The sequence below is a fragment of the Protopterus annectens genome, chromosome 11.part0 (assembly GCF_019279795.1).
Source record: "Protopterus annectens isolate FY-2018-M chromosome 11.part0, PAN1.0, whole genome shotgun sequence".
In the NCBI taxonomy this organism is placed as follows: Eukaryota; Metazoa; Chordata; order Ceratodontiformes; family Protopteridae; genus Protopterus; species Protopterus annectens.
Window position 1 is genome coordinate 506,233,230 of NC_056745.1, and position 25,142 is coordinate 506,258,371.

Here is a 25,142-nt window from a genome sequence, read left to right on the forward strand (position 1 = left end):
AGGGATAATTAAAGTCTACCATGAGTAGAGTGTTAGGTTGGATAGTAAGTGTTTCATTAGGTCCAAGTATACATTGCGAGCTTTTTGAGACATGGAGGATGACCTATAGCTGGCTAGGATATGGTATGGGTTTTGTTTATGGTGATCTGCATGTAGAGGAACTCCAGCATGTCATCCTGTTTGACCACCCTAGAGGTATGCTTATTACTGATATATATTGAAACATCTCCTCCTTTAGCCGTTGTCCGTGCAGCTACTGGTATAAAAGTGTATATGGCACTGAAACCCTACACTGCTGGGTTGCTGTCTTGCACTTTAAAAATGTCTCGGTAACTGCACCATGTCTCAAGTGTGAGGAAGACTTGAAGGAAGTGTAGTTCTTTGTTTAGGCTCCTGGCATTGAGCAGTAACACCTCGAGGCTCATTTGAGTTGATTTTGCTATATTGGTAGATTTGTCAATTTGGCATTGCTGAAAAAGGCACTATTAGGGTAGAAAAAGTTTAGCCAGTATTCAAAAGCCTAGAGGGTAGAGATGCAAATCATCCTTGACAAAGCAACGTGGTCTAACCATGTCCTCCCAAGCTGACAAATATCAGATCCCCTTAGAATGAAACCAGAAAGACAGACAGTTGTTGAAATTAGTCATTTTTTTCTCATACTGTGGCTGCTCAAGGCCAGTCTGAGACACATAGTCTGAAAGCTCCATAATGCCTCATAATGAGTCCAGGAAATCAAAGTCAAAAAGTCAAAGTCAAAGTAAACTTTATTGTCATTCAGAAATCACACAAGTGCAAAAACTGAATGAAATTCTGTGTCTCCGGACTCAATGAGCAGACAACATATAGACTATTTTCACAGACATTTACACATACAACACCTAGCTATTATATCACAGACATGCAGGTAGACAGATTAATATTGCACATAATCAGAAACACATTTTAACGCTTTTCGAAGTGAACACTTAACTTGCATGAGTTAAGACATTGCATTCATTGATCCTTGTACAAAAAGAGACATTTGAAGAAAGGAAGGTAGATTTCAGGTCAGTTACACCTACATGGACTATGATGGAATCATACTGGTAACTGTGGTGTAATGATTCCAGTGTGCATGTCTGTGATTTGGTGGATTCTGGCTCTAGATAAACAACTAACAGTTTTCTTCTCCTTGTTCAATCTGGTTACAGGGCATCAGTATATCTTACAATGAAGTCTTCTGAGACAAAAGTCCTGGGAAGTGTGTTTGCTTGCCTTAGGACTTAATATGTTTGGGGCTCCACTGAGAGTGGCACTATGTGGGGTATTAGGTATTTTTTCTGAGTCCCTTTGGCTTGATGAAGCAGAGCCTTGACAACGGGTGGTCTATGAGAGCTTTGTTGTCTAGGAAGATTGCTTTTGAGTGCTTGAGTATACATTAGTCTATGTGTAAGTTGTGTATTATGTGAAGCAGTTGTTGTGTGCATGGTTTCCACAAACTAATGTGTACTAGTATGTGAGAGTTTAGCCTCCAGTGTCATTGTGTAAGCACCTCTCATATGTTGTGTCTGTTTCTTTAAGGATTAAGTGGTTGTCAGTAAACATGAAACAATTGCTACATTGTCTCAAGAGGAACATATCCACCAAGCTGGCTTCAGAAAAGTTAGGAAATTGCGCAACCGTACTCTCCAGTCCTTTTTGACTTGTGAGCTACAAGGGGGTGGCATATTGCAGTTAGAAGGCTATTAAGGGTGCTTTATTAGAGCAGATTATTCTAAACAGTATTAAATTCTACTAACTTTAATGTTTTCACAATACTGAATTCAACTAAATCTGTGGGTATTGCCATTTGACTCCCAGCTAGCTACTGTAAGCTTGTCAGCATGCAAGGTATTTGCATTATATTACTGCTTTACATGGTACTGTTTTATGGACCATTCTTTCTAGGTTTTTGCTACTATACGGGGCACTGCTAACCCACACAAACACACAAAATTTTTAGCAGCACAGAAAATGCAGAAAATACAGAAAACTTTTGTGTATTTCCCAACTCAGATACACCAGGCAAACACTTCCTGCTACAAGATGAATAAACCCAGTCCTCCTAATATAAAAACACAGTAGGAGACCCACAAGTGCAATGTTACCACAAACCACTTAAACAACTAGCTGGAAATCTCTTGCTGAAAGCAATTTCAGCACAGTCTTACAGCAGTAACAGTGAGACAAAGGAGCAATATTTAAAAAAAAAATCAGTAATAAAGATGCAATCATATCAGTAGAAGGAGCTGCTCCTGACAAAATTGTGGTAGAAGGGTAAAGTATTATCAATTAAATATACCAGAGTGTTCATGGAAAATGATTATTTACTGTGCACCAAGCAGAAGAAAGTAAAAAAAAGCTTATCCCTGTTATTAGAGGATATTGAAAGGCAGGCATGAGATTCAGCTGTTTTTAGATTTTTTTTTTTCAAAAGGAGAAACCTTTTAGGATGCGGAACAGGTTTAGAAAGAAATAAAAAAAAAGTTTACACAGCAAAAAGTGAGACAGCAAGTTGAAGGGACTTCTGCTTCTTATTTCCCTGACAATGGTGTAGCCCATAGACAGAACATGCCAGTAAAACCTTTTACAAAGCTCAAAAGTAAAAGGGGTGAGCAATAGAAAAAAATTCAGGAGCTGACTAGAAAAAGCAGGAGTACCTTGGATTTGAAACAGAGACTGGTGTTGGATGGTTGAGATGATGAAGAAGAAGGCCACCAAGAATATGTAAGAAGGAAGTAAACAAAAGAGCCATAAAGTGTCATTTCTATACGATGCAGTTTGTTCATGAACTTGCTTCTGCAAGAAGTAGGAAAACTACTGCATGTCTATGAACTACTTTAAACTGTTTGGAGCACTTTAAAGTATAATTCTTAATTTGTCATTAATGTTTACAATGATTATGAGGAAATAAAAACATAACTGTAAATGAAATTATTCTTTTCTTAGTAATATGTTATAATAAATTTCTTGAAGTAAAGTGCATGCTACACTGTAAAGTAGTTCTGTACAGTATGCACAGGTACTTTAAATGTGAGGTTGAGATTCATATCAGTGTCTGCTGTTAACATCAATGATGATAAAGTAAAAAAAGTACTTTTCTTCAACTCTAATATATCTAGGGTTTCTACTGTAACAAGATAAAGACTAGATAGAAACAGTATAATGTGATACTGGGCTGCTAAGAGAAAGAGGCTGAAGTGAACTAGTCATATGTGTGTGCATTAAATTATGGTGGTTCATTTTGTGTTATATAGACAGGTAAAAGTGTATACCAAAATAATGTAAGATTATAGTTTTCTAGGTTTTGAGATGAACTATGTCATGCAAATGCAGAACCATTAGCTGTTTTTTTTTTTATCATAGGATCATAGGAGGTTACTAGGCTATTGGCCCTAAGGCTTCTACAAGCCTAGCCATGTTATACCCTTGTTCCCTTATGGACCAAGATATATAGTCAACGTTTATGTGTGAATCTAAGATCAGTACCAGTTGCCCCTGTCTAAGAGGGACATAGGTGAAACCCCTGGTGTAAATTTATGCTATCCAATCCAATTTTCCAGGTTTCGCTTAAATAGGGTCGAGGAGCTCTGTTTCACATGAATTGGGAGTTTGTTCCAGAGGAGTGGCAACCTCTGGGAGAAATATCTCTTTCTCCAGCATGTCCTGTTAATATCGCAGGCTAGGTTAAGGTCCCTAGAGTGAGTGAATCTTGTCCCATTGGATTTGCTGATGTGCAGCAGCTTCATCAAGGCAGGGTCTGAGACTGCTCTGTAGGCCAGGCATAAGTCGCCTCTAAGTAGGCGATACAATACTGAGTAAAGTGATAGTGCCTTCAGTCTGTCCATGTAGGTCATGTATAGGTGTTGTAGGCCTTGAATATTTTTGGTGAGAAACTGCTGAGGTCCCTCCAGCTGCTGCAGCTGTCTGGTGAGGTACATACAGAAGGGAGCATTGTACTCTATTAGTCTGATGAGAGCCAAGTACAGGGGAGTTATAACCTCCATAGCTTTGGGTGCTATACCCTTGGTTATGAGGTGTGGAACATAGAAGGCCTTCCTTACTACTGTGGAACCTGATGAACAAAATTAAGGCTGCTATCAACTTACTTTCCTAAATCTCTCACCACTGGGTTTGAACTTAGGAGGAAATTATTTATGTTGTAATTAGAGGGGGTTCTCCTTTGCTGGAGTGGATGATAATGCATTTTTTGTATTTACTTTAAGTCCATGGCTTTGACATAAAATCATTTGTCTGTGTAAGTCCATTTTGTAGTATGTTGACATCTTTGGGGGATTTGATGATTGCACCCAGTTTGCAGTCATCAGCAAACTTGGGAAGCCATAGACCATCTATTTTCACTTGGACTTTTGAACAATAGATACCAAACAGTAGGGGGCCTAGCACAGATCCCTGTGGAACACCCCTGGTAACAGATCTGCTAGTAGAGTTGGCATCCCCAATTTTGACAGTATGTGTTCTGTTTGTGAGCCAGTTGGCAACCGATCTAGTGATGTAAGGGTTAATCCCCAGCTGGGTGAGTTTCTCAATGATGCCTTAGTGAGGCATTGTGTCAAAGGCCTTGGCTAGGACAAGACTGACAGTGTAAACTGTTTTGCCTTCATCCAGGGCTTGGTAACATTCTCAAAGAAGTCCTCCAGATTTAGCAGGCAAGATCTGCCCTTAATGAAGCCAAACTGGTTTAGGTCAAGAGTTTGAAGGTCACCTTCATCCTTGTTGATAAGATCCATGATGATTTTCCCCATGGCCTTGCAGATAAGGTTGGATAGGCATATGGGTCTATAGTTCCCGGGGCTGGTTAAAAGACCCCCTTTGTGCAAGGGGACTAAGGTTGCTGTTTTCCACTCAGCTGGGACAAAGCCAGTGCTTAGACTGAGACTTAACAGCATGCTCAGTGGTTCCACTAACTCCTGTGAGTGTGGCTATGACCTGCTCTCTGGAGATACCAGGCAGAGGACTGATAGCAGGTATGTTATGGGGTATGATTAGAGGGGACAGGGGGTGAAGTTTTTGCCAAACATATCTGCTAGCAGGTTGATGATGTCTTCACGCTCAGTATATGTATTACTGTTCACAGCTAGTTTGGCACAGAGCTGGGCCTTTCATTTTAGATTTTGGACATAGCTAAAGAATGATTTGTGATTTACATTAGATAGGGATGCTAATTTAGTTTCATAATTCACTTTGGAGGACTTTGTAAGATGTCTAATCTGCTTGTTTATGCTTTGGAGGGAGTTCCTCCTTTGCTGGGACCTCTTGTTTTTTGACAGCAGTTTCTTTCACTTATTGTATAACCTATTTATGCTGGATGTCCATCAGGGTGGCATATTTTTATGTAAGGATCTTGGTTTGTTCCATTCCGACATGGCTAAGTCTATATATTTATATAGGTGTTTATACAGGACATTGTGTACATCTCAGTATAGGGATCATTGCTGGCAGGCGATCTGAAACTACTGATGCCACCGCTCAGTAAACTACAGTTTGTTTTGGAGAATTTTTAACCTTTTTGTTCCTGATGGTGGGTCAGGTACAATCGTTACTTTGAACGAGACTGATTTATGATCCGATTTTACCAGGAAGGGCCCCACTTGACTATGTCAAGGATGTTAGAGTCCCTTGTGGGGGTGCTGACTATCTGCTCCAGAGCATTTGTCTTAACAAAGTCCAGGAACCTTTGGGTGTGCACATTTGTGCTCATATATGTTACCCAATCGATGGAAGGGTAGTTAAAGTCACCCACAACCAGGATATTTGGCTGTACTCAAGTAGGTCCAGGTAGGCTGTGTGGTTTTTGTGGTTCATGGTGGGGGACCTATAGCTAACAATGACATAGAGGGGGGTCTTTCCTACAGTTAGTTGGACTTGGAGTAACTCTAGGGAGCTGTACTGTTTAACCAGTCTAGAGGTGTATATGTCTTTAATGAAGATGGATACTCTTCACCCCTTGTTGTTTTCATGTTCGTTGTGTGGTCTGAATATGTGGAAAGCATTCTACCCTGCATGGACAGGGTATATTCTGAGGCCTTGGATATTTTTGCATTGGGAATTTTGTTCTTATGACATTGCCTAAAAAAGGCACTATGGAGGAGGCAAGTACTTTTGCCAGCAACCTAAAGCCTAGAGGCAGCAGGAGAAGACCATCTCTGGCAAAGCAGCATGGTCTGTTGGCCATATCTTCCTAGGCTGTCAGATACTGGATCCCCCTGGACTGACACCAGAAGCAAAGCCAATTGTTGAAATCAATCATTTTTTGTTTGTATTGTGGCATCATCCTGGGTGAGGGAAGAATGCTGCTTAGGGCTAGGGACATACCTGCCTGGGACACATAATCTGAAAGCTCCATCATATCTCTCTTCATATTGTCCAGTGAGGTTCATCTCAAGTTATTCACTCCAACATGGACTATGACAGAGTCATAACAGAATTTGTTGCTGAGAGACTTGAGTACAGGCATGATTTGGTGGATCCCGGCACCAGACAGGCAGCTGACCATGACCTTCTACTTGTCCAGCCTAGTGAGGGGGACAGCTGTCTGTCTCACTATGGAGTCGCATATGACCAAGACATATGGTTTAGATATGTTTTGCCTTAGGGGCTTATTGGGTGAGACACTGATGTTATTGTGTGTAGTGGGTGCTGCTGAGACTGTATTGTGTGCAGGAGGTTTGCGCTTGAGAGGTCTTTGCTCTTTTGGTATATTTCTAGTGAGTACCTCCACATATGTGGGTTTATCTGTTGTGTGCTTAGTATGGAGGTGGAGTGTGAGTGCTGACAACCTGCTTGGTATTTGGTTTGTTGTTACGTGAGACAGAGACAGAGCATTGATTCTAGATTCATAGCACAGATACATCTCACATATTGTATTTGTATGTTTTAGGAGTAGTAAGTTGTCTGCATACATGAGACAATTGCTACATTGCCTCAGGATGCCCATGTCAATCAGGCTGACTGCAGAAATGGTGGGTAATGGACCTTCCATTTTACCAGTTGTATTCTGTAATAAGGTTCTATTGTAGAACTAGTAAAATCAGCTAAACTATGGGAGGTTTAGGGGTAGAAACCTGTACCAATGCCTCAAAAAGCACAGCTGGGTTGCTGTCTGGGCAGCAGTGCCCAACTGTGTTGTGTGCCAAGAAGCAGGGAAGCTTAGGAGAGTTCCCTAACATTTATCTAGGGAAAAAATGTGTCATTTTATGTGTTTGCATCTATACACAGCAGTGCTAATCCCTGTTGCATTGTGCACAGATACGCACAAGCACTGTGTTTAAATATCACCTAAGTAAAACAGTTTTCAAACAATCTAACCAACTGGAAAGCCCTAGACTGAGCCTTGTTCCTACAATCCCCAACTCAGATGGATCCTTGACTAAACTCTTCTGCTGCCCCAAGGGTGCAGGACGGCCCCTTTTATTGCTTGATGGCTGGCTTTAGTGCTCAGAAAATGTCAGACAGTCTGGATTCAGCAAGTATGAATGTAGCTTATGCTATAAATTGTTCATGTACTGTGAATAGGCAGTGCAGAAAACACAGTTACAAACAATAAAAACAGTTTAAAGTAGGTGGCAATACAGTTGAAAACAGTTTAAAAGTGCAACAAAGGTCATAAAAATACTTATTTTTCAGTAGAATTCACAGGATGCCTTGGATTTCATTCAGACTGATTTCAGATCTTTGGCTAAGGACGCCAAACTCTGAGCAGCTCTGGTAAACTGAGCACAAACCCCAGCAAATGCTGTGTTTAAATATCAGTTAAGTAAAACAGTTTCAAACAATGCAACCAATAGGAAAGGCCAACACTGAGCCTTGTTCCAATAATCCAATCTACAGCAGAGCTTTGCAGTTACAGACTATCTGCAGGCATAGCCAATTAATCAGGATATGACTGAAATTATATTTCACAGGAGCATGGATGTTTATTTGAAATCCTTTAAACATATCCAATAAACTAATCCAGATCACACATCAATAAATACTAAAATAAAGGTGCAGGATCCATCCTTCCATCCTCAAGCCTTTCCCATTTTTTCACACGGGGTAAGGTTGTCACGTCAACAGTGAGTAAATATGAAACATTCCATGTTGCATTTTATGACTGTGGGAAGAGTGCTATCTGAGTGGTTAAATGGATCCAGCCTCCAAGCATTAGGTTGTTCTGTGCCTGATAGATGCAGTAGAGCTTCCAAATGCTATGATGCCTTGTGAAATAAAAAACGCATGATAGAATTAGCACAGTTTCTAGACACTAAGGAGTTACATTGGCAGCCGCATTAAGACAACTTCCATATACTTGGATATTCTCGGCAGGACACAGTTAGTATGTACTTTATGATCATGGTAAAGAAACATAAACTATTTTAAAATGTTCATGGGAAGACAACATATACCATTGTTTTTGACAATGGAATAAAAGGGACACCGATTGTAACAAGAAAACAAATGGCACTGATATTGCTGTTTAGTTTCTGACTGCGTGACATTCTTCTTCTTCTTCCATTACTGCTAATATCATTAATACTAACAAACCAATGCAGCGATCAGTGGCTCATCATTATGCTTTTGTATTAATCTGCATGCTTGTTTGCTTTGATATTTGCTGATTTGTGTACTGGCCTATTAAAACATCTCTGTCACTGAAACAATATATTATACTTATTCATATACAGGCAAATGCAGCAAAGAGGACAAGTTAAATGCGTTTCTTTTTCTGGCATCAGTGGGCAGGATGGTATGTTTGAATTACATCGCTGTTATAAGTGAGTTGGTGCATAAAGGCAGGGAATTGAGTTATAGAAGAGATTGTAATGAATGAGAATTATGTTGGTACAATTTCTCTTACTGAAATGAGTTAGTCATTCAGATGTTTTCCTTAAAAGCTTTATTGGATTTTCATTGTATATTTCTCAAAGAGATCTTGCTGGAAGTATTTGCTGTGCTAACATTTATAACATCAGACAAATGTTTTAAATAACTCTGTTGCTTAATTGCTCATCTTCCTCTTCATTTTAGCCATTTTAGATGACACCCATGGTAGTCTTGCATAAATCTACATATCACAACCCATCAATAGCAATTACTTCAGTACAAGCCGGTGTGGTGAAGTTCAATTTATTGATGTGTGTTTATATATATATATATATATATATATATATATATATATATATATATATATATATATATATATATATATATATATATATATATATATATATATATATATATATATATATATATATATATATATATATATATATATATATACCTATATACATATATACATATACACACACATACATATACATATATCTATATACATATATCTATATATATATATATATATATATATTTAATGTTTGTTTAAAAGGAGTAATGGCCTGATCTACAAGACCTCATTTCAGCCAATACTTACTTGAAAAACAAAATACAGAGTAAAAGAGTACAGTATAATCTGTGATAAGCACATAAAAAAGGTCACAATAGTAGTATAAGAATAGAAAGTTCATATCATAACAAAAGAAATTACAACAGTAGGAAACTACAGTAGTAGGAGTTCAAAAATTCAATTTCAGAGTTTGTACAGAAGTTCAAAAGGAAGCACCAGATTAAAAAAACAGACTACAAAACTGAGACTTGTTCTGTTTCCTTTCCAAATATTGCTGCTTGAATTTTTTTTATGATCTGCACCTTACATCCCTTAAGTATCAAGTCTTTCAGGTTTCATACCTGCAGCTGACATGTTTCTTCACTTACTGTGTTGTAGTCCATTATCAGTTACCTCGGGCTATTATGGATATTTTCAATTTTCCATTTTCTTTTTTAATTTTGTGAACAGGTTTTATGACACCAGAGGAACGGAATATTTTTGAAAATCTTAAATCTCCTCATCTCAAATACTGGGTCCCATTAGTCTGGTTTGCAAATTTGGCATCTAAAGCTAGAAAGGAGGGCAGAATCCGGGACAGTGTGGACCTTCAGACAATCATGAATGCAAGTAAAATACTTAGCCAATGCATGTCTTGTGTCTGTTAACCAACTGTATGTATAATTTAAGCATGCATATTATTTAATTGTTTGCTTTTTATATCTATAGATATATCGTTAGATATAGATATGTATATAAATTGTTTTTCTTTATGACATATAAAAGGCAATATTTTCAGGCTGTACAACCTAAATGTTTCTACTTAATATGCCTGCCTACTACATACATTGTCTTGATATTGAGTGGACCATTCTTATACAAAAACATACTACTGGTCAATGTATACAATCATTTTTACAGAAAAAGGCATTGGCTCTACTTTATAGGTTCATAAGTAGGGTACTAGGCTATTGGCTCTAGGGCCTATATAAGCCTAGCCAAAAAGGTACCCTGGCTTTCACCACCCAAGAAAATTATTTTCCTGTGCCTCTGTTGAGCAGAGCCACAGACGTGATCCCCGGGGTGAATTTCCTATTTCCCATCCAATAATCAAGAGTTTTCTTGAAGAGTGCTATTGAGGAGCTTTGTTTGATATAGATATGTAGTTTTTTCCAGAGTAGGGCGGCACAGTGGTGCAGCGGTTAATGCTGTTGCCTCACAGCAAGAGGTTCTCTGGTTCGATTCTCGGCTGGGGTGCCTTCTGTGTGGAGTTTGCATGTTCTCCCTGCGTTCACGTGGGTTTCCTCTGGGTACTCCGGTTTCCTCCCACATTTTAAAGACATGCTTCTGGAGCATTTTTCCCCGGGCCTCCGCTGAAAACAGGATCTGTGGAACCTAGTAGGACTTTCCTGGTCAACAAATGTTAAATAAATAAAATAAATAAAAATAAAAGCATGGGAAGTCTCTAGGACATGTTCTGTTTATTGTGGTGACAAGGTTTAGGTCCCTAGAGTATGCAGCTCGGAGGGATTGGGATTTCTTGAAGTGGAGCATGTCCAACAGTGGGTTTGACATAGCTCTTTATGTTAGGCAGAGATCGCCTCTGAGTAGGTTATATTCAACAGAGTAAAGCTGGAGTTTTTTGAGACGGTCTGCGTAGGGCATCTGTTTGAGGCCGGTAATCCTCTTTGTGAGGTATTTCTGTGGCCTTTCTGGTTGTTGTAAATGTCTTGTGAGGTACATACCAAAGGGGCATTGTACTCTATAATGGGTCTAATGAGTGATGAGTGATGAGTAGAGGAGAACAATGACCTCCTTTATCCTGGATGAGAAACATTTTGTGATGAGGTGTGCCATCTAGAAGGATTTCCTGACTACTGTGGCGATGTGATTATCAAAGGAGAGACTACTGTCCACCTGTGTCCCAAGGTCTCTTATCACACTTTGAGTGTTAAGTAGACTACTGCCTATGTGGTAGTTCATGGGTACAGAGTTTTTACCAAAAGGGATGACAATGCACTTTTTGGCATTGAGTTTGAGGCCATGGCTTTGACACCAGGCATCTGTCTCATTGAGGCCCTTTTGTAGGATGCCCACATCGTTAGGAGTTTCGATTATGGCTCCTAGTTTGCAGTCATCTGCGAACTTCATTAGCCAAAGGCCTTCTGTGTTAGCCTGTACCTCAGAAACGTAGATACCAAACAGGAGAGGACCCAGGACTGAACCTTGTGGTACTCCACTTGTCACTAGTCTGAAGTTGGATTTGGAGTCTGCTACTTTCTCAGTGTGAGTTCTGTCAGTGAGCCAGTTGGCAACCCATCTTGTGACATAGGGATTTATATCTAGTTTAGTGAGTTTATCTATAATTCCAGAGTGATGGATGGTGTCGAAAGCCTTGGTGAGGTCTAGATAGGCTGCGTGAACCACCTTACCCTCGTCTACGGCTTTGGTGACTGCTTCAAAGAAGTCTGTCAGGTATAGGAGACATGATCTGCCTTTTACAAACCTGAACTTGGTGGGGTCCAGAGTTTGGAGATTACTAATGTCTTTGTTTATAAGTTCCATGATGATATGTTCCATGGCCTTGCAGACCAGGCTCGTCAGGCTAATGGGGCAGTAGTTCCCGGGGTCTGTGGTGGCTCCCCCTTTGTGGAGTGGGATAACCATCATTGTGCACCATTCAGTGGGCACAAAGCCTGAGGTGAGGCTATGACTGAACATGGCAGTTAGGTGGGGTGGTTCATTTTGTAGTTCATGTAGAATGCAGCCTGGGGTGTTGTCAGGTCCCATGGATGCTGTGTTTTTGACTTTGGAGAGTGTGTTTTTTTACCTGTGCAGCCGTGATTACAGGAACTTTGCATTCTTCAGGTATAGAGATGGGCCCTTTAGGAGGTGAGAGGGAGGTAAAGTTAGCACTGAACCTATCTGCCAGGATGTTGGCAATATCAGTTGGTTCTGTATATTTAGTGCCATTGTGCTGTAACTCAGAGCAGATCTGAGTGTTGCCATTGAAATTCTTGACATAGCTATCAAATGCTTTGTGGTTGTCTTTAGAATCAGTGGCGATTTTGTTTCCATAACTAGATTTGGAGGATTTTATGAGTGATCTCAGCTTCTTACTGAGGCTGACCAGGGAGTTCCTCCAATCATGGGATTTTATTCTTTTTTGCAACAGTTTCTTTCTTCTGTTGTAGAGTTTGTTTATGGCAGGGGACCAAATCATATGGAAGTACAGCTATTACACATTTTAAAACCAGAGGCCATTAGTGACCTAGTCAGTAGCCCTACTCAAGTAAACAAATGTTAAATAAATAAGTAAAATAAATAAATAAAAGATTAGTTCCATAGCTAGGGCTATGTTTTTTTTTTTGTTTTCCCTTTACAAGGATGACATGCAATACCACTTGTTCAGTCCTTATTTGACTTTGAAATAATTTTCTAAATAATGAAAAATGAGAGAGAGATATACTTAATGCAACATTATGCCTCTAGTCAGTTCTGGTGCCATAGAAGAATAAATCCCTTACTATTTCCAGATCAACCTGAGTTTGATTGGCGAATTGGGAGGCAGGGGAGGATGGGATGGAACAGGACACATGCAACCACAACCAGCATCAGTGTTATGTATGTCCTCGGTGGACTTTCAGCTCACCAAGCCACTCTCTGGTGGTGGGCAGTGAGGAATGGGCAGTAGCTCTCTCCCATGCCCAGATTTCCAATGGGGGGGGTTAATCAAGGTAGTGCCCCATCAGACAGAGTTCATTAAAAGCAGGGTAGGGGAAGGAAGATTTTATATCAGTAGTTATGACAAATTTCTTTCATAATATGTGTATTTGATATTGCTGTTGGAGGTCAGGTTATATAAAACATAATAATGAAATTAACAAATATGGAAACCAGTTGCGTTAAATAACTGTGCCTAGGCACTGGCAGGTAGAATTTTATAGGAAGAATTATTGCTTCTTATGCACTCCTTTGTCAGGTTATTGAATCACTGTTGCATGCTACTGACATCTTAGTATGTTGGAGCTTGCTTTGTTGCAGGTGTTGTCAGGTGGCACAATCAGAGAAAATGAAAAAGGTGAGTTTCTTATTTTAACGGTTTTCCCTTTTCATTGAGCCTGTTACTTATGAGATGAGAGAGAACGAGAGATCAGGGTGTTGGACTAGATCCCCACATGGGAAACTGCACAAAGGGAGCACAACACTTTAAAAGTACTCTTTTCTGAGGTTTTATATTGAGATGTATTACATTTATGGTTTGATGTACATTACATATTTGTGTTATGATGTTTTGCTTCGAATTTAAGGGAGACAACATTTCATTATGAACTCATTTTTATGTCTTATGAATTTTTGACAAGCCATATAAAATAGGACATTGTGGATATTAAATAATCCAGAACTCACTGTTACCTTTTAACAGCATTCCACACAAACAAGTTGTAAGGCATAAAATCAATGTGTTTGAATGAGGGCACTGGATTACCTAACTTCATGTAATACTTACAATCTGCTAATATGCTTAGCATCTCTTTCATATTTGTCACCATTCATTACTCCTTTTGTCAGCACTATGAATAATGACATTATAATCATTTTTAAACTATTTAATATTGAAAATTCAGCTGAATGCAAATTGCATTTGTAACTTATTGTTAATGTGGTTTACAAAACTCAGCTTCACATACAGTCTTGAATGCGGAAACAAATGGATTCACTAAAGTTGTGAACAATAACTCCATCTACAAATGCCAGCTTCAAGTTTAAGTTATGAATAGACAGCATCAAATCATATATCAAACATTTATTTATACATCTCCAGAAGTGCAGACATTCAAATCCTTCCTCAACATCTAACAGTTAGACTTACTTTCAGAGTCAAGTCTCTTCCTCAAACATTGTTTGTTTTGTTTGGTATTTGTTTACCAGGAAAGTTCATCTGAGCAATACCCATTTTCAGTGGAGGTTATTTACCAGGTTATTGAAATTATCTTAAGGATGTGCCAGTAATTAACAATGGTCAGTTTTTCTTGTAAACTCACTGATATTTGGAACAGTACCACTCCCCGACATATTTTTTCTATGTTCAACTTATTAATTTGTAGATGTCTCAACTTTTGTACTCCCCTGCTGACTGTTTGCTGCATTAATCTCAAGAAACTTCATATACACTTAGCATTCTCTGCATTTTTAAAGTCATAGCAGATTACATAACAGTAATACACAGTACTGAAAATGTAACAGTTTTATTAAGAACTTCTTTACAAGCATGATTACAAACATACGTTAGCCTATATGTAGGAATGCTGGCTTCAGGTAGAACACGTGATCATCTTTGGACATTTGGGATTTAAAGAAAAACTGCATGAAAGGCCACAAAAAAGATGTTTGTAGTTATTTTACCCACTGCAGAGAGGGCCTCGGACCAGACTATTTTTTGTAAAATGTAATCTTCATACTGTCTGAATATTGTACTAAAGCACTCAAAAGCAGTTGTCTAATTGCAAGCATTATATATTCAGGAGTCTTTTGATTTTCCTATAATTACAGTGTAGCATTATAATTTAATAACAAAAGTGCACAGTACAACAATGCATTGCTGCTGTGGGACTATACTCATAAAACACATTATAGATGGTGGTATAACATTTCTAGCATATGAGAATTGTTTTACTAAAATCAAGTAAATTAATTTAAAGGTTGTCTTGTAAGTAGCTATGGCTTTCTTTCTTTATAACAGTAATATTAAGATGGAAAAAGTCAGATATTATATAAGTACCATGGTCTTCTGAGTGCATTTGCCACAGTCTCTGTAGCCTTCATACCCAGTGCTCTAACAAAATAGTAACACCTGCATAACAGTACAACATCACAACACCAGTGTTAAAATATCACGTTTACACCTAACGACACCTATTGTCTATCTCAGCTCTACTAATCCATGCAAATGAAGAGCGAAGTGAATGTGGCATTATAGCTTATGCATACTAGACTAATACAATATTATGAAACTCTCAGTTAAGAAAGGAATTTTTGACAGCAGAAAACAGCTTTGGTGGCCAGCAGAATGATGTAGAAGTAGGGAGTTAGTCTGTGCTTCTAACAACATCAGTTTAGGAACAGACTGAAGCTGCCAGTAGGTTGGATGGGATTAAGTAGCTGATTGCCAGCTCTCCTACCCTGGGGTGGGGAGCCAGGAAAAATGCCAAGCCTGAGTGAGCTCTGGTGGTGATTAGAAGCCTCACAGGACATTTCATGTTTAATTCATGGCATCCTAATGTCATTGCACTAGGAACATCCACAGCTAGGATGACTGACCAGCCACTACAGGTACGATGGCTCCCCAGCTCCATACTTAAATCACTAGAGCTCTCATTCCACAGACTTAAAAATAAGTATCATTTACTGAGTAGTCAGGAGGCCCATCTGAGGAAGGATCATATCTGGGGTATTAGAAAAGAAGCAGTTTGGGGATTCAGGGATGATTGGGGGTAGAAATCAGGGAGAACAGTATGAGGCTGGATGGGATTGAGCGGGGCATGGGGAATTAATAAAAAAGAATACAGCTCTAATGAAGTCTCCCTACAGTGCCATTGTGGGTAGCAGATGTAGGGGACTGGGCAACTGAGCTCACCCTGCTTTTGTTATAAATAAGTTTTCGGAGTCTGGCTCAGAAATGAAGAAAAGTTTGCAGGAACCAATGAGGCGATTTTTTTCATTAATAATGAAGGTAATTTAAAAAGAATAGATTTCTATGAGGGCGTGGCACTGGTGGTATTTGCACTCACTCTTCTCATCTCTGGATCACAGACACACAGCTGGCACTGGCTATTACCAATACCATTATAACAGGTCTAGATTTTTTGTATAGCTTTTATTGACCTCCATGAAAAGGATACATGTATGTGTAATCCATCAAGATGTACTCAGCTATAAATAAGCTGAAAAAAGAGCAACGACAATAACCAAACAGCAGAAGCTGCCCAAATATCATGTCTCTTTCGGTATCTTATCACATCACTATTACTTTACCTAGCCTTTCCCTGAAAGTCATGTCTAGGGAGATGCATGACTTCTTTCCATTAGGCTAGATGCCTCTACCCTCCCCATCTTTTGGACCCACCAGCTCCTATCACCACACCTTTTTCCTAATTCTCCCCTATCTCTCTCTCTCTTGTTTTCTCTCTATCATCCATTCATCCCATTCATAACACTTATTCCTCCATCAATCAAAAAGATTGTTTTTTTCCTACTTTATGAAAATTACAGCTTGCTATTCTCTTTCATTATTGATAATCTATTACTGCGCTTTTCTCCCTTTGAATTTTATTATGTATCTGTCTTTCCTACTGACACCAAGCTTGACACCGTGTTTATAACTCTTTTTTGGTCACCCCTTCTCTTACTCTCCAAACCTCCCTATATCCATGCTCAGTCAGTCTCTGAACATAGCATTTTCACTCAGCTTTATACACTGAGAGGAGAGATGTACATTATGTAGTCCCTTACATCCACTTACCACCCTTCTCCTTAGATCAGTTCTAAAAAATAAAAGAGATATACGAGTTCTTATTAGCACAGACAAAAACTACTAATGATTACCATTGTCCCTGAGAACTTCTGCTTCATTTAATGGTCACCTATATTTCTGAGTGTACATTTCCCACTGGCAAATTGTTTTTTTTAACTTTTTTTGCTTCCTTCTCTTACTTACCTTTACCTGACCCCCTTCCCCCACATACACACCTCAGTGGTCTGAGCATTGCTCTTCCTGGTAATCTGAATCATCAGAGAAAATGCCAGTAACTTCAGGACAGATTTCCAGATCTCTTGCTTTTCAGTCTTCTTCTTTTGATTTCCAAACACTGATACATGCTTATCTTCTTGTCCCCATGATCCTGGCAGATTCATATAGTATCTTCTTAAGATCAGACTGATTACGTCTCTTATTCTTCTTCTTTGTTCCCCCCTTCACCTTGCTATATGCAATGCTGTCTCTTTATTCTATGAAGCTGATTGCTAGTTGAACTGGTTGTCTCGTCTGTGACCGCACATTTCCATTTATATCCATTTACCACTGAGTAGCACCAGGGAATGGAGCTGGTTCTACGATATGTATGTGTCTGCAGATCAGTTCATTGACTCCTCTTTCTTATTTTACTTTGGGTGTAGTAGGGCATTTTGTTTTCTGATTCATCCATTCTATTTAGGTACATAGGTTCATAGGTAGGTACTAGGCTATCTGCCCAAGGGCATTTATAAGCCTAGCCAGAGTGTGTCAGCATTCGCCACCCCTTTGATTAATTAACTGATCCTCTGTCAAGCAGAGCCAATGAAGTGATCCCAGGGGTGTATTTTCTGTTACCCATCCACTTGTCAAGGTTTTTCTTGAAGAGTGTTAGTGAAGGGCTCTGCCTAATGTAGTTAGGAATTTTGTTCCAAAGCATGGGTAGTCTCTGTGACAGGAATCTATCCCTCCAGCATGTTCTATTTATTATTGTGGCGAGGTTTAGCTCACTAGAGTGAGTGGCTCGCAGTGACTTGGGTTTCTTTAGGTTGAGCATGTTCATCAATTCTGAGTTGGACATGGCTTTGTAAGTCAGGCAGAGATCACCTCTGAGTAAGCGATATGCCACTGAGTACAGCCGGAGTTTTTCCATTCGGGCTGCATAGACATATGACTGAGGCCAGTAATCCTCTTGGTGAGGTACTTTTGCGGTCTTTCCAGCTGTTGGAAGTGTCTTGTGAGGTACATCCCAAATGGGGCATTGTACTCTATGATGGGTCTGATGAGTGATGAGTAGAGGGGCATGATAACCTCTTTATTTCTAGATGCGAACCCTTTAGTAATTAGATGGGCTACATAGAAGGATTTCCTAACTACTTTGGCAATATGATTGTCAAAGGAGAGATTACTATCTACCTGGGTCCCCAGATCTCTTATTACCTCTTCTGTATTAAGGGGGCTGCCACCTATGTGGTAATTCATGGCTGTTTTGTTTTTCCCAAACGGGATGACTATGCATTTTTTGGCATTTAGCTTGAGACCATGACTTTGACACCAGGTGTCCGTCTCAGTAAGGCCCTTTTGGAGAATGTCCGTGTCAGCCGGAGAGTCAATTATGGCTCCCAGTTTGCAGTCATCGGCAAACTTGGTTAGTCATAGTCCTCCTGCATTTGCCTGTACTTCTGAGAAGTATAAGCTGAACAGTAGGGGTCCCAGGACCGAGCCTTGTGGGACATCACTTGTGACTGGTTTAGCGTCGGACCTGGAGCCCACTATTCTTACCATGTGAGTTCTGTCTGTAAGCAATTTGGCAACCCATCTTGTGACGTAGGGGTTTACGTTCAGGCTGGTAAGTTTTTCTATAATTCCCAAGTGGGGATGGTGTCAAAAGCCTTAGCGAGGTCAAGGTAGGCTGTGTGAACCACCTTCCCCTCATCTATGGCCTTGGTGACTGTCCCGAAGAAGTCAACCAGGTTTAGTAGGCATGATCTGCACTTAACAAAGCCTAACTGGGTCAGGTCAAGTGTTTGGAGGTTCCCAATGTCTTTGTTAATGAGTTCCATGATTATGTGCTCCATGGCCTTGCAGACCAGGCTAGTCAGGCTTATGGGGCGATAGTTACCAGGGTCACGTGTTGCCCCTCCTTTGTGGAGCGGAATAACCATTGCTGTGTGCCATTCTATGGGCACATAGCCTGTGGATTGGCTGAGGTTAAACAGTGTGTTTAGGTGGGGGGTTAGTTTGTTCTGTAGCTTCTGCAAGACGCAGCCTGGGACACCATCTGGCCCCATTGACGCTGTGCTTTTGGCTTTTGAAAGGGCTGTTTTCACCTGTGCATATGTGATTTCTGGGACACTACACTTTTCCGGTATTGTTGTGAGCCCTTTTGGGGGTGAGAGGGGGGTGAAGCTTGCACTGAATCTATCTGCCAGGATGTTGGCAATATCAGTAGGTTCAGTATATTTTGTGCTATTTTGCACTAGCTCAGAGCATATCTGTGAGTTGCCACTTAGATTTTTGACATAGCTAAAGAAGGCTTTGTGGTTATCTTTCGAATCCTTGGCTATTTTTCTTTCGAAGTTAGTCTTGGATGATTTTATGAGGGACCTTAGTTTCTTACTGATACTGATCAGGGATGTCTTTCCTTCTTGGGATTTTCTTTTTTCTGAACTAGTTTCCTCCTTCTATTGTATAGCCTGTTTATAGCAGGGGAGGGGTCCACCAGACTGGTTTCCTTCTCTTAGGGGAGTGAGTCTTGGTTTTTGGACATGGTTCTTTTTATCTGGTATCTCTTCCAGTGCTCTGAGCTTGAGATTTAGGACTTTGATTTTTTTTTTAATTTTATTAGTGTTTATTTTTCTACAAACTGTTGGAAATGTCTGGCAAATGAAGACTATATAAACAAGGAAATGTTTGTGTACAGTCATTTTTTTATTTTTTTGTTGTTTGTTTGGCTGTTTTATTGGAAACAAAGTCTTCTGTTTTGAAAAAAAACAAAAAAAAAAAACTAAAGGCTGGGAGGTGTAGTATCCTGGAGTGAATCAATAAGCCAAAACTCCACAAAGGGTATTGTCACAGTGTTTTAACAAGCACTACAGGACTGAGGTGGTTCAGTCATCTCTTGGTTGAATATTTACCCCATAACCAAGCTCCCAAATGTATAGGCATTAGAATGTTTTCACTCTACAGACACACCAAACCCTACTTTTTACACAATAACATTAGAGATTCTGTGATTGGTTGGCTAAGAAACTGCAAATAGTTGGTTGGTGCTGTTAACATGTATTAGCAAGCAATAATGCCCTCCAGGGTGTGTGGTAATGTGTAATTAAAACCTGCCCAGGGGTGTTTTGAGGCCCGATGCTGCAGGCGTCATACAGGCTGACCACTCATTTCTGATAGCTGAGGGTTCACTACTTGGAACTTAATTTCCACAGCAGGGCTCTTTAAGATGAACATTATACATACGTCTGAGTGTATCTACTTTGAAACATCAACGCCCATATAACCGAACATCATTTTCTCGAGATGAAAATCACGAAAACTGAAATACCCGAATGGCGAAGTTTTCCCAGGGTAAGTGAGCACTTGCTCAACATGCCCTTTTCTCCACTGTAGTACGATCCCGGAGTTGGTACATATAGTTGGCGTGTGTGTGGGGAGCAGTCCTCCACATTCGGTGGTGTGGGGGGTGTAACCCCCCACCTAGGTAGGTTTTAACTACGTTGCTTCGTGTTTCGTGTCAGTCTGGGCAAATGTTTGCTTAGAAGACACAAACTGGAACCAGATAAAACACCAAAAACACCCAAGAGGATGTTAAAAGCCACTGATACCACTGGAATCAAACAGCGCTGCTGCTAACAGTCAGAAATTAAGTGAGCCACAACGAGGAAATGTAGCTGAAACTTTAATAACAAATATTCACAGTTGTTAATTTTACTTTACTTGAAAGTAAGTAAGATTCAATAATGAGGAATTAATTATGAAAAGAGCGGGAAATTAACTAATTAATCCTGCTACATATACCTGTGATTTTTCTGTAATGAATTATAACCTGAAGAAGCATACAGGAGTATGCGAAAGCGCTTGTGTTGTGTTTAATAAAGACTTTTATACTTCATTACATCGTGGTGATCTACGTTTTTGGCTTTTTCCTGGGACTTTATTGGCTTTTCAAACCGAGATCCTTGGATGGTAATCACCTTTATTTTACTGCTATTTCTATTTTTATTGGGTCAGCATTACTGTCACACGATGGAAGATACTCCTATAGAACTGGACTACAATCCTATGCCTAAAGAAAATGTGAATAAATGGAAGGATATCATGAACCAACAGATAAATCCTCTATTGAATTTGGATCTGGACAGATCCCTACCAACGGATACTTATACAGGTACTGTCATTGACCACAAAGAATTTATTGCTAATCTTAGAGACTTGGAAAATAACATGTATAAGTTGCACAAACTCGTATGGCAAAGACGACATCTGGAGGCTTGCCTTCACTTCGGTGTGATTCCCAGAGGGCTGCGTATTCTATGTATGCCAACCTATGGAGATATGCACCCTCTGCTATTAAAGCAATGGCAGGAACTTAATGTTGGCTTTAGCAAACAATACATCAAGCTCCTTATAGACTATTTTACTCCTATAGAGCAAGAACTTGCTGATAGAGTGAAAGAACAACATAAATATTTGAATGACAATTTTAGAGGAGAATTATTCACCAGAAAGGTTGATGCTATGTACACACAAGTCATGACATTTAGCGACAGGCTCCAACAAATGAAACAGAAGAAATTACATAGAGATTACAATGACTTTCAAACAGGCCAGATTTTTATCTGGCCGAGATATAATGCTGCTCAGAGTAATTCTAATAATCACGCTCTGTACAACGTATCGCAACCATTTCAAACTGAAAATTCACAGGCTGCCACTAGTTTGAATGGCAACTCCTCCCCTAACTCCACGAACTCTGTACATCTTACCAACGTCATTCCACTGACTGAGATGACGCAAGTAGAGCGCCAAGATGCAGGCGAAGTAACATCGATGGTAGACACACCGCCATCAAACCAAGAAGGACTAAGACATGATATTCTACAAAAAGGTGCGAGACCCAAGGAGGGCTCCACAGCTATGCAGAATGGTTTTTTACCCTTTCCAGTAACGTTTCGGGTGTTGAATCGAAACAGATCAAGCAGTCGGGGGAGACGAAAAAGAAAGTATTCAGAAGAAAACATGGAGGTAAGGAGAAAACAAAGGAATTGACTGATCTAACATTTAACCTATCTAGTCGTTCGTTGAATGAGTTTGAAACCTGCCTTTTAAATAAAGGCCTTTCGTTTGTTCCGTCACAGCAGAGTAGCATATCGGAGCTGCTGGTTGATCTACGCATGTTTTGCAGAAACGTTTCTCTAAGAATACTCTTTAAAGACAATAACAACTGTAACATGGACAATAGAAATCATTTTAGAAAACCCAGTATATTTATGCCTGATATGCCTAATGTTGTTAATTGTTTTCTGCAAGTCTGTGAAAGTGAATTTTATCACAATTTTTCACATTCTCCAGATGTTAAGAAATATCGTATTTATTATAATGTCAGCTATAATGAAAAGATGGCACTTAAGAATCTATCGAAAGATAAAAGTATTACTTGCAAACCAGCTGACAAAGGTGGAGGACTTGTCTTGATGGACACCACCTTTTATAATGAATTAATGATAGTAATGCTGTCTGACACAGACAAATATATAGCTATAAGTGACACTGAGCTTGATAGATTGATTTTTCAGGTACATGATACTTTATACGACATGTTAATGTGTAGGCAGTTAAATAAAGAATTTTATGACTACTGCCTCACAGAATGCCCATTAATTCCAATGATAAAGGGACTTCCAAAAATACACAAGCAACTATTTCCCCCACCTATGCGACCTATAATAGCAGGGAGTAAATGGTTGACAGAAAATATATCCATATACTTGGAGTCTAAACTGGGAGTTTAGTAAAGAATGTACCGACCATACTAAGAGATACTCAGCAGTTACTGAAAGATCTAACTTCATTAGAACATGGCATAGCTACAATACCATCCCTATTACTAGTTACTATGGATGTTAATAACCTTTTTACAGTAATACCAAATGAATCTGGAGTAGAGGCGAAAAGGGAAGTAATGTGTAGAGAAACTAGTATAGACAAGGATACACAATTACTTATAGGTACCTTGTTAGATCTGGTACTTAGCAACAATGTCCTTTCTTTCAATGACAAGCTTTACAAACAGGTATGGGGGGTTGCAATGGGCACCCCCTGTGCCAATTCATATGCAAATCTTGTTATGTACAATTGGGAATATCACTATGTCTTCAATAGTATATACAAACAGAATATTATACTCTATAGACGATTTGTAGATGATATTCTGATTCTATGGAGAGGAGATACTAACTCACTGTTAAAATTTTGTGAATATTTGGAATCAACTACTGAATTCCTAAGATTTACAATGGAATATTCTAGCAAAACAGTTAATTATTTGGATATTACCATCTCAATAAATTTAGAGTTTAAACTTGATACCAGGAAATATAGAAAGAAATGCTGGAAGAACGCCATTCTACAATACAGTAGTATGCACCCAAGACATGTTTTTGTAAATATAGTTAAACACCAACTCATGAGAATAAATAGACTTTGTAGTAATACACTTGAAAGAAACCAGGAACTATTAAATATGAGGAATCTATTTATTATGAGAGGATACCCTATAAATCTAATAGAAGAGATTAGTAATAACATTTTATTAACAACTAATGAAGTACATAAGTATACAGCTCATTATTCTGGATATAAAATAGGTCCAAAAAGGACAGGGACTAAATATCAATCTGAACCAACATCAGTAACCTCTAGCCATCAGGATTTTGTATCTCATGTCCCGTTTGTAACCAGGTATACTAGTGACAACTATTATGTCACAGATATTATTAGAAGAAACTGGAACATTTTAACAGTGAACCAAGATGTTAAGAAAGTAGTGGGAAATAAACCTAGTTTTTGCTATAAGAATAGCAAGAACTTAAAGAGATTACTCTGCAATGATAGATTACACAAAGGGAATGAAATAGATAAAGCAAAATCAATAGGGACCATACCCTGTCATAAATGTAATATGTGCAAACATATTTTAACAGATAATCATTTTTATATATCAGATCTTGATCAACACTATTATTTTAATATACAAGCAACCTGTGAGACCACAAATGTTATTTACCTGGCTACATGTAAGGATTGTCAGGCATATTATGTAGGCCTAACCACAAGAAAACTAAAAAATCGCATCTACAACCATATATATGAAATGAGGAAACAAGTGTTAACTAATGCACTAGCCAAACACGTTAATGAATACCATGATCATGGTTTTTATTTTCGTGTTATAGATGTGGTTAGAAGAGCAAAAAGGGGAGGAGATAACATGACATACATTGAAAATGTTGAACTCGAATGGATTTTGAAGCTTAAAGCACATATACCCCCAGGATTAAATAGCATGATTAGCTTGAAACCTGTTTTAGCCATGAGATAAAAACATATATATGATGTTATGTATTCATGTTTCATATCTTAGGCACTATAAATTGATATTGTCTTTGATAGTGGTAAGGTCATCAATTTTAAAATATTAGATTATTGTAATTTATTACACATATTTATTTATATTATATAAATGTTTTTCATTGATTTTTTATACATAATATTTATTAATAATACCCTATTTATTATTATTATCTTTATGTCTATTGATTTGCGTGTCCTGATGGACATAATTATATATTACATGTATATATATTTCTAAAAGAACTTCACAAAAGTTTTTAAAGAGTTTTTTAAAGATTTCTTCACCATAAATAGTGTTTTACATATGAGATTGAATAACATATTTGCATTTATAGATATTTAATAATGAGATAGAGACAAATAAGAATAGGAAAAATGTGTTATAAATATACACTATGAGAGATTTATTTAACCATTTTCTATAAACTACATGTGCTTCTATGTCTAATTGAACAATATAGGTTGAATGATATATTACTACTATTATCTTTTACTGTTATATAAAACTTTACATATTTACATATTCTCCATGTTTTTATGTTAATGTGTATCCATAATGACCTAGTATTATCAATAGCAATGTATATACCT

General features: G+C 38.6%; 1 protein-coding gene across 4 annotated transcripts in view; it reads left to right on the top strand.

Moving 5' to 3' along the window:
- Positions 1–25,142, top strand: part of BEST3 (bestrophin 3) — a 474,344-nt gene that overhangs the window by 329,770 nt on the left and 119,432 nt on the right. For 3 of the 4 annotated variants that reach the window (XM_044088000.1, XM_044087997.1, XM_044087998.1), the window contains one exon: positions 9,872–10,026. In XM_044088000.1, coding sequence (XP_043943935.1) covers positions 9,872–10,026 — 155 coding nt within the window. Of the gene's footprint in view, positions 1–9,871; positions 10,031–25,142 lie in introns of those variants that run through there. The other variant, XM_044087999.1, reaches the window with a different exon arrangement.